Source organism: Leuresthes tenuis, unplaced genomic scaffold, assembly GCF_036924035.1.
Source record: "Leuresthes tenuis unplaced genomic scaffold, fLeuTen1.0.hap1 SCAF_2, whole genome shotgun sequence".
NCBI lineage: Eukaryota > Metazoa > Chordata > Actinopteri > Atheriniformes > Atherinopsidae > Leuresthes > Leuresthes tenuis.
In genome coordinates, this window is record NW_027325356.1 from 6,641,362 (window position 1) to 6,652,310 (window position 10,949).

General features: G+C 38.8%; 1 protein-coding gene across 1 annotated transcript; it reads right to left on the reverse strand.

Annotated features, from left to right (window-relative positions):
• Window positions 1-1,646: 1,646 nt before the first annotated feature.
• Window positions 1,647-8,766, reverse strand: LOC140302369 (malignant fibrous histiocytoma-amplified sequence 1 homolog). The gene is made up of 9 exons (XM_072381197.1): window positions 8,706-8,766; window positions 7,421-8,300; window positions 5,971-6,268; window positions 5,578-5,764; window positions 5,275-5,468; window positions 4,136-4,635; window positions 2,548-2,705; window positions 2,293-2,467; window positions 1,647-1,722 (listed from the first exon to the last, which is right to left on the reverse strand). Exons 1-9 carry the CDS (start codon window positions 8,719-8,721, stop codon window positions 1,647-1,649), a joined length of 2,484 nt encoding a protein of 827 aa, XP_072237298.1. The 5' UTR covers window positions 8,722-8,766.
• Window positions 8,767-10,949: the final 2,183 nt, after the last annotated feature.

Sequence of the window (10,949 nt, forward strand, 5' to 3'; positions counted from 1 at the left end):
AACTAGTCAATGCCAATTTATCCATCCATTTTCTATACCGTCAATCCGTTATTCGGGTAGCGGGTGGGCTGGAGCCAATCCCAGCAGTCATCGGGCGAAAGGCAGGGTACACCCTGGACAGGTCGCCAGTCCATCACAGGGCCACACAGAGAGACAAATGAGACAAACAACCATGCACACTCACACTCACTCCTAAGGACAATTTAGAGTCACCAATTAACCTAACATGCATGTTTTTGGACGGTGGGAGGAAGCCGGAGTTCAATGCCAATTTAATTAACAAAATACTTTTAAAAAAGAGAGCTGCAGAAAAACAACCAAGAGCAAAAAACAACATCTCAAAAATGCAGTAAAACTCATTGAATCAATCAATTAAAATAAACAGGCAAAAAACAGTTTAAAGCATTCCATAAAAACACAGCTGTAACGGAGAAGGTCAAGGTGTCAAGCTCTTCTCAAGTCAAGTATGAACAGTTCTTATAAGGATAGGTAAGTACTTCCACTGATCATGAGCAGCCACTGCAACAGCAAGTTCCTCCCTTTTTATGTTTGAATCCTGAAGCATCAACAAGAGCAACTAGTTGCTCAACCTCAGTGATCAAAATGCTTCCTCTTCAAAGTTCTTCTAGACTGTTAAATACCATAAAAAAAACTATCAATTAAAATGTTAAATTCAACACTGGTGTAATATGATTCAATTTTCTTGTTGATAGATAAGCTGCAGCATTTTGCAACTGGCATTAAAAACATATTCCTCTAATTACAATGAATAAGAGCCAAGATTGCAAGCTCTTGTAAACATGCTATTATAGTAATGACATTTACATGAACACTGTGAAGGCAGCACCATTTCCAGCTGGGTTAACACTGGTAGTCAGAATCAGACTGGACTAATATGCAGTATCCGACCCATTTGTTACATCTGTTTTGACTATACAATTCCTTGTAGATGTTTTCATACCAGCTGTAGTTTATTAATCCAGAGAGCAAATGCCCTTATACTATTAAACACGAAAGAAAACAAAGAAATAACATTGCATGCAGTATGTTCTGTTCGGCAACACCCAGTAGAGGTCGATATTGTACAAAGAAACCATAGAAGTTGTGTTCAGAAACACACAGAACATGTGATAAGTGGCTATTCTGATTATCGCAACAAAAAGAGAAATAAACTTAGATTTTACTCTTGAAGTCAACACCAAATCCCAGAGGTTGCATGAAATGATGCAGTATTTAAAACAAAAACATCAAACTGCAAAGTCAGCTGTCGACTTCATTTGGGTAGCTCAAATAATTTATTCACATTTACACAAATCATACACAATAGCTCACGAAAGTGCTACAGCATCACTAACCAGATGAGGGACGAGTTTGTGTGTTTTGTCCATCCATTGATCCAATTCCACTGAATGCCAGGTCCTTTGTCGCACCTCATTTACTTTTGTAAATCCCTTTTAGTGTGAGAGGAGAAGTGTAGCATTGAGTCTGTCATCATCATGATGCTGTATTTCTAAATTCTAAGGATATAGTGCTCCTCACTGGAAAGTAGTAACTGAAGTAAAAAATACATTTGTGATTAATCAAAAGTCAAAGTAAATAATCTTTTTTTTAATTTCACTTTCACTTGACTTACATAGATACAACTTTCACTTACCTTTCGGAAAAATCAGTTCTGTCCTTCTTGTGTGGCCTCCCTTACAAACTAGTTTCTCCTCTTTCACACTGTTAAAAAACAAAATGGACATAGAAAAGGGTGAGGACATGGTGACATCTGGGTAAGTCACAAGTCCATCTGTCACAATTTACTCCTCTCCTCTCGAGCTGTATCTCCAGCTCCTGTTCACATCTCCCAGGGTATTTTTTCAACTTATTCTTTCCAGATCTGCCATTTTTAGGTGTTCACCACACCTGAGTCCCCCACATATGCACACATCTGTTCCTATAATCATCAGTTCTGCAGTGACCTGTGTTGTCACCATCTGCACCTTATACGCCTTGCACTTCAAATATCTATTTTCTTTCTATATTTCTTACCACCATGTTATGCTGATGTGAGCTATGCTCCTTGGAGTCTTATACACAATAAGTTATTGGTTTTATAAGTGAAACTTTTGTCTGAGGCACTGGTTAGGTTTGAGTGCACAGAATAGATTTTTAAGGATTAAGCCACTCAGAAACATTTACAGAACTGAATGTGGATAACTAATCTTTGTTCTGGGCTTTTGGAAAGGCATGGAGGATTTAACTTTCAGTAAATAAATTGATGTGTTGCTTGGTAAATACAACCCTTACAGGTTGTAGAAGTCAGTGTTGTTGAGCTCCTGCAAGTCACTCCAGGTGAAGTAATGTGGACAGCCTCTCTCTGGACAGGGGGTGTGCACCTGCTGGGTCAGTCCGGGCCACTGCCTTGACAACACAAACAGCTTGGACATCACTGCCAAGATCAGATCCCACAGCTGTCGAAACTCTGAAGAGAAAGCAGCTGTCTGTAGTTTTGCCATATAGATCATGAGGTGTCATAATGAAAGAGATGATACAATTTTTTACCTTCATTTTTCTCAGGTCTCCTGCTACGTATCTCTATGAATGAATCTCCATCCTTTATCCTCTGCCTCATCACAGCCAGTCTGTTTCCACAGCAGAGGAGGCACTGCTCTTTCCCCACCCAGTGAGTTGGATATAGTGAGCATGTCTTAATAATAATTCTGATGGGTACAGACATTCAATATAGGCACTTTAGAGTTAATAAACCAACTCTTGTTTCTTCACAACCTGTAGTTGTAGATCTAACAGATTTACACTTCTTTTCTGTAGCATTTTGTATCAGATTGATATTTTTAACAAAAAATGATCAAATGAAATAATATGTCAGATAAAGCAGACTTCAGCGGTTTTCAAACTAAAGGAAAAGATTGCATTCAGTCAGTTTTTTATGGTAGACATATGAAATTAGAATATCTACATAGAGATTGAGCGGAAATAACTTTACCAGGACATCCCAAAATTGGCCTCTGTAAGCCCTGAAGGATACGCATGGCATTCACAAAAAGCCATAAAAAAATCCCCATTTGCCCTCTACTTTACAAATGAGACCAAGAAATCTGACTGTAAGGAACCATTGCCAGACCTGGTTTGCTCACACATTAGTGTCAGGTAAGATCAATCTGTTCTCACTGCAAATTTGTCACATACTGATGTTTGGTCAGATGCCCAGTTGAACCCCAAAAGCCTCACTTTTGGATGTGCAGGGTTTTCCGAGCTGCTAATTTGACAGTTGCAGGATGCATTGCAATGGTAATGCGGAAAATATCTTTGTAGCATTCTGCAAAATACTATAGTTCACTGTGTATATAAGACCTAACCCCTATGACTTCTGCCTTTTCCAAAGCTGGGCAAAGCTAAAGGATCAACAACAGTACCCCAGAACAACCCACATGTCAGATGGTTCCAAATATCTCTGAGACTGGACTAAACGGCAGCAAAACACAATAGCATGTTGATTTATGTTTGTAAAGTCCCAACTCAGAATGGTTGAAGAGCCGTGTTTAAAGCATAATGTGTAATGTAGCAGTACAGTAAAAGAGATTGTTGCTAAGCCAGCATTTTTGAATGTCCTGTCGCCACTCACCTGTCCGCTCAGTTAAATGCACAGTTGACTCGGGCTACTTTTAAAGCTTGACTGGGTTATTTAACTGCATCACTATCCTTGCCCAATTATACATGCTCAGGAGTGGAATCGAGTTATTGATTACAGTATATCTGACACTGCCACATTATGGAGTGTATGAGAAAAGGCATTCTGCTGCTTCTAACTTTCTCTGTGGGAGCTCATAAGCATAGCCAAATTCCCTACTGCAACGGTAGAGCAACCTCTGAGTTGTAAAGTGATGGGAAAATGGGTACCATTTGCATTGAAAAATGTGTCAATAAATGATGAGTCAGGAATAAGAATGTGCTGCTCCCATGGGTCTTCCTAACCAAATCCAACAGATTTTGGATGTATTGTAATCAATGCTCACAGTCCAATGTTCAACTTATAGAACAGATGGAAAACATGAAGGGTCACATTTGATAAAATGGCATGTTTTTGCTTTTCTTTGCTTTTTTTGTTGCTAGGATGAAACAATACCTCTACCTGTGGAAGAAACCGTGGGGAATCTCAGGAAGGAAATACATGTGGACAGTGATGTCATCTTGCTTGTCCTCCCCCCATTTGTAGCATACTACGAGGTCATCCTGGAGATAGACTGGAAAGAGACAAGCTCCATCTGGATCTCTCTTGGCCTCTCTGGTTGACTGCCACTTCTTTTTACCAGGAATGAACTCTGGTGCTTCAGGATTCATGGAACTTTTGACAAGAGTGGGGAGGCAAATCTCAAAGTACTGCAGTAGGGTGAGGATTATACCTTCCTCCTGCTTGGTCCCCACTACTTCTCTGACCAAGTCATCGTCATCGTCAACAGTTTTCTCCAACTCTCTGCGCACCAAAATGCGCATTGCTGCATTGTGCAGGGTGCCTCTGCACTTCAAGTCATCCAGCCAAGTGAACTTCTGTTTCACCAGAGCCCCTTCCTGCATGAGAAGGTCTCTGGAAACGCTCTCCAGCTGCTGCACCAGGTCATGTCTCACAATGGTCTGAATTTACAGAAAGAGATGGATAGACTGAGAATTTTTGGGTGTGAATTGTATAAACTTTTTTTAGGTGAATGGATATTAAGTTCAGCAGTTCTTATAAAAGTAGGTGATGTGCTGCAGTCTTTGTCTCTGTTACCTAACTGGCCTTCTATCAGTATATATTAACTGGGATGTTCCCTGGCCAAGAATCTTGAGTCAGATCAGTCAGGGATGAGTTGATCAATGTTAAACTTGCATGGTCTCTGTCTCGGTTTGCGTCAGGGTAAACTTTAATTTTCTTTGTTGTTGTTGCTAGCCAGAAAAAAACCCCCAAAAAACTACTGATAGATATACGCTGCACTATTAGAGGGAAGTACAAATACCAAATTACTAAAGGCAACACAGGTTTTTCCTGTTTAGTTTAAGTTCCTGTTCAGTTCAGTTATTTTTTTAGGTTTAGGCAATGAAGAAAAACCTGGGGTAAGCTAAAAGTACCTGAATACCTTTAAAGATATATTATTTGAGTTAGAAACAGGCTTACTTTCTCAAAGTTGACTGCGCACATTGCAAACTAACAGTCAAGTGCCACTATGGCCTCTTGACCAAATGCCCATGTGTGTTTCACATGTACTCTAATGGAAATGAAAAGCCATTGCTGACCTTAAACATTGAGATGAGGAACGAAGGATGAATAAACACTCTGTCGCTTAGTACATCAATGTCTTCATACCAAATGATCACCCCAATCCGATGCAGATAGCGTAAGAGGACATACAAGATAGACTGGAGATGCTCTCGGGTCTGTGTAATATGGTTTAGAATTAAATCACCCAGTTCTTCAAGTAGAATAATGCCTAAAATACAAAATAAAAAGATACATTCATGTATATTCATATACAAAGAAAACTTCCCATAATAGTTTCAATAGAGTATTTAGTCATTGAAGGTTACAAACTGACTCACCGTGTTTAGGAATTTCCTCTAGTGTAATAAGTTTATAAATGGCTTGTTCCACTTCTTCAAAACTGTTTGGCAAGGTACTCTCAGAACATAAATATGCATTCTCTGATTGTACACAATCCAAAATGTGGTGTTTGAGATTTGTGATTTCCTCACTCTTTGTGCAGTCAAGGGTTACAAGATCCAGAACCTAAAGAGGAGGTTAGGAGCAACTATTAAAGGCTATATAGTAAAGGCAAGAAAAGTTTATATAATAGCACTTTTTTCAAAGACTTTTTAAAATTTTTGAAATTGGTAGTAAGAAAAACAGAGGATGATTTAACAAGCAATAATAGATTAATCAACGACATAAAACACATTCTTTAAACAATATAACATAGATAAATTCATTACTACTTTCAAATTGTAGTCCAAAAGGCAATCCAGTTCATCCATCTGGTCCATATAGAGGGCGGGGTTTTTGCTTTCTTCCAGATTTTTCTTCTGCTGTATTAAAACCATCCTCCTGTTTTCCAGCATGGTTTTGACCTTCTCTTCAATGTCTTTCTTCTTCTCCATCACTTCATCCAGGTCTCTGCACTGGTCACAGTGTGTTCCCACTAGCATAACCAATGAGTCTGGCACGCGAAGCTGTATGTTGTTAATCCAGAACCCCAGTTGGTCTTTGAACGAATGTGGGTCGACAGTGCTGTATCTGATAGAGAATCAGAACCATAGCTTTCATCACAACTGAAAATCCTTCAAAGGAAACTCCATAGTGCAAAAAAAGATGCTGTTTTTTTGCAAATAGAGTGACTTGCTTCACAAAGACGCAGTATTTGGCTTCAACGCTTAAATGCTTATATTCATGAATTTGAAAATACATTCCTTTTCTTACTGTTCATGGAGGTAAGTCCTCCAAACAACGAATTAGAGAGTAGTGCTCTTTTAAACTTCCCAGCTCTGTTGTCCTGTTGGGTATGATGGATATCGTGCAAAGACTACCGGCAGTAATATTAATCTGTTGTGCATATATGATTCTGGAAATATTTTCAGAAAGACCACCCACGCACAGGTCAGAAAAGGGGAATCTATCAGTGCACCTCTTTGATGTTTTGGAGCCAGTGTTTAGTGAATGTTCGTAGAATTGCACTTCCTGGTTGGCTTCATTGTAGCGTCAGTTGATTTTGTACATTTATTATCTCCCATCCATAATCTATCATTGGAATCAAGTAGTTTTTATTCAGATTTAATTATTTAATTAGTTTTCTGATTTCTTGTACCATAGAAGCCTCTCACATTTTAAAGGTTTTTGGAGTTACCATAACCCTTAACTATCCTGTTCTACCATTTGGTAGAGCACATTTTCCACCAAATATCTTATCCAAATTGAATGCAAGCAAGCATAACTGAGGCATCTCTATCATTTGCTTTGGGTATGTAATACTTAATACTTGATCTTCCAACACCTAACGACACTTCTGACCAGCCTTTTTCCAACCAACAGTCCAAATATATCTGTTTTTTAATTGTGTAAGATTCTCAAACTAAAGAAAAAATGGTCATAATAAATGCAACATATGAAGCCCACTGGATTCTTCCTAAATTAAGGTAATATTTTTGTCTGTAAGTTGTTCTGTTTAACAAGAAGATTAGATAAGTAATTGGTTATACTGCACCAAATTAAAATGAGCATTAATTCGTCATCAACCAGGACTTAGTGGCAGGACAGGAAAAAAAAAGCGAGAAAGGGAGAAATGTAGATAGTTCCATTCTGCACAAATCATTATTGTGTCGTATGAACTCTGATTATGCAACTGAGTAATCAGATTTAAAAGATGACTGTTAAAAAGTTGTATTCACTCACCTGGCTAAATCGATGGTCAAGATGATGAGTGCACGTGTTGTGATGAAGACATGGTGTGTCAGGTAGTACTCTTCCTGCCCTGCAAAGTCCCAGAGGAGGAAACGGACCCCCTGAGCATACATTTGACTGATATCAATTCCCTCTGTCCGGACCTTCTCTGCCACTGCCACAGGCTTCCCATCCCTAAGGCTGCGGCACAGTGTGGATTTCCCTGCCATGGAAGAGCCCAGGAACATGGTCTTGATTGTCCAGGTAGTGTGTGTGTTTGGGTCCTCCTCTATTTGACAGAAGTAGCTCTGAATGTCCAAGACCCCTCCGGCACAGACTTCCTCTGGTGGAGACCTAAGTGGGTTCCCTGTGGCTTTAAACACTATCAGTTCACAGCTATCTTTCTGAAAGAGCTGAGATGGAAGCTCCCTAAGTTTGTTCCTTTCTACCAAAAGTACCTTAAGTTTTGGTAGACCAGCAAGTGGTTGGATATCTTGCAGGCAGTTTTTAGAAAAGTCTAGATAATTTATGCTTGTACACTGGTTTATATCTGAAGGAAGCTTGGCCAAACGATTTGTGCTGAGTTTTAGGAACTTTAACTTTATAAGATAAGGAAAGATTCCCTCTGGAATCAATCTAATTTTGTTCTGGTTCATGTAGAGTGTCTCTAGCTTGTGCATTTTGTGCATTTCCTGAGGAAACTCAATTATCTTGTTCCTGGAGAGATTAAGCTCTGTCAGGTTGGTAAATTTTGAAATGCCGATGACACGTTTCAGTTTGTTCCTCTGTAAATCCACACTTCTGTAAGTACACAAACTAACATGTGGTTCAACATCCTGAGGAATGGTCTTCAGGTTCTGTCCTGACAAATCCCAATCCTCCCAGCTGTGCCCTGTATGATGAATGAGTGGGTTGACAGCAAATCAGTAAAGATCTGGGCACTGTTTAAAAAAAACAAACCCGTAAAACCAGTGATCGGTCCATATTCCAAAAGACATATCTAATGAGACAGACAGGATCCAATTTTAATCCGGCGAGCTGAAGCTACAAGTCTGTAATATAGTACAACAACTTTCTTATGATGGCAGCAGTAAGGTAATTTCTTTGGAATTCAAATAATCCTACACCTGTACAGTTTTTAAGGCATATTCAAAAACAATAAATGAAAGCATAGAATACTGCCCCCAAAAAAAATCTTTTCAAATGATATTTCTGTACCACAGATAAGAATGGCAACATTCCAGAGAGTTACCACAGACCTCTCGATATTTAAAGTACAAAATACCATGCGGCTTACCATTTAACATGGCCATTTTCTTCAAATGTCTTCTTCAAATATTTGGTGCAGTGCGGAACAGTTTTCTGTTAAGTGATTTCATCAGGAAATGTGCTGAACAAAGAAATCTGACCACTCATGATGCAACAGACATTTCCTCCCTACAGATGCAGAAGTTAACTGCACAAACTCTGCAGCTTCCCATTTTTTAAGGGGTTAGCGCCCATAAAACATTAACAAAACAAGAATTGTGCTAGTGTAATGATTTGCAATACCTGTCACATACTTTTTATGTATTATCACATTACACACAGTATACACAGGATGTTGTGGATGTTCCAGTCAATTCTAATTCTAAACACATTTTGCCAACAGCCAACAACAGAAATGCACAATTTATCAGGAGACTTGAAAACCACAATTAACAGTAATTACATGAATGGTTCTGCATCAGTTGTGCTGTGAAAGGTTAGAAGTTGTATCCCAGAAAGTATTTGATATTGCTGAAAACTGTCCTGAAGATTAGATATAGATATCTTAGCATGAGCTTAAACATTTTGCCCATCCAACTGCACTGCAAACCACGTGCTATTGTGTTTGCTGTGAGTTTCAGTTTTCCTTAGGGAGTGCAACAAAGACAGTTGAACACTAATCAGTAATGAAAAAAAGGTTATATGGGAAGGGTAAAACTCGACAGAATGGCGGGGTCTAAAACAGGAAGTAACTAAAAACCAAGAAGGAAGCTAAAACATTGGAAACTCCTAAACACAGAAAAAAATAATACAGAATACAAAACACAAGGTTCATGAAGTAATCAAAGAACAAAAAGCAAGCCTCATTTAAAAGGTTGTTTGTACAGCAAAAAATAACAACAAAAAACGATAAAAAAATAGTGACAATAATTCAGGCAAATTATCAAGGATTAAAGACTTTCAGGGAACACAATCAGACACAGATGACCTGATAAATCAAGATGCTTTTCAGTTTGCTTGCGTATCTTGTTTCACTCTTCCCTCTTGGGATGTAATAAATGGATGCAAGGAAGGGATCCATCTGTGTTTCCTCACTCCACATTTCCTCCAGTGCGCATTTAAAGGAGCAATATATTACTGTTACATCCCTCTGCATCCCAACTGGCCTGGCAATGACAGTGTTACAAGTTTGAACCTTTAAAACTGTTGTCTGAGGTTATCAGGACATTGAATGTTTTTTTAGAACTTTAGGCTTTTCAATCATGCTTCTTATGTTCTTGAGTGTTTGTCATGCTACATCCTCTTTAACATAAAATCTGTTGTAAATAGCCCTTTCGCTAACTTCAACTAACTGGCATCTCCAGTTAGCTTTTTGAAGGACTGCATGCACACTTGCACACCTGTCTGTGTTAACTCAATACCCATAACCCTTCACTCTGCATGGAGTGATACTGACTTTCTATAATGAATGAACACTGGACTTAACTCATTTTGTTTTATGCTGCTTCCCCTAGATTTTCACATTTGTCGCTTCTTTTTATTTGTCGGAGCAATATGTCCCTAATTTTCTGTTTTAGGTTTCCACATTATCCACAAGCTGGGCAACATTCTCTGCACTGTAACTGGACTCATATGAACTGTTCACTGACTCTGCTTCTAATTTGATCTATGAAATACAATTTGATGGTGGGCAGTATTCCTAGTCTGCTGCCTGGTCAGATGTTTAGAATTTTAAGATGCCCTGAGCATGGGATATCATCAAATTTGGGTAAATTAATTTTATTTTGTTTCAGTGAGTTCAATGAATTTTCATGGTGTATGTATGGTTTTTGGTAAGCTGATGCTGTATAGCATGAACTTGGGGCTTTTTGGAGATGGTCTTATGTTTAATGAATGTGTTGCGGATGAGCAGTTGCCCATGAGTGTGTTTCTTGTGTGTTTGGCTTTACATGTAATTGTTGTCATGGAGTAACTGTGCATGTGACCATTTTGTGTTGTGGCTACATTGGTTTGATCTGTTGCTGCTAATGGCTATATTGTGCTAAGTTGAGCAACTTCATGGAATCTTAATGTTGCAAGGCATTCACTAGTTGGTCAAGTCCTCTTACTTTTTGAAAGCATTTGTTTCTGCTGTACATTTGTGAACATGCTAGCCAGATGCAGCTGCTGCCATTTAATGATCAAGATCAGCATGTTGACTAAGCTTCTGCACTGAAGTAAACTTGCTGGGCATTTAAAAGATTGATGGATCAAGACACTTTGCCTGTCAGGTGCTTCATCTAGGTGATTGGAT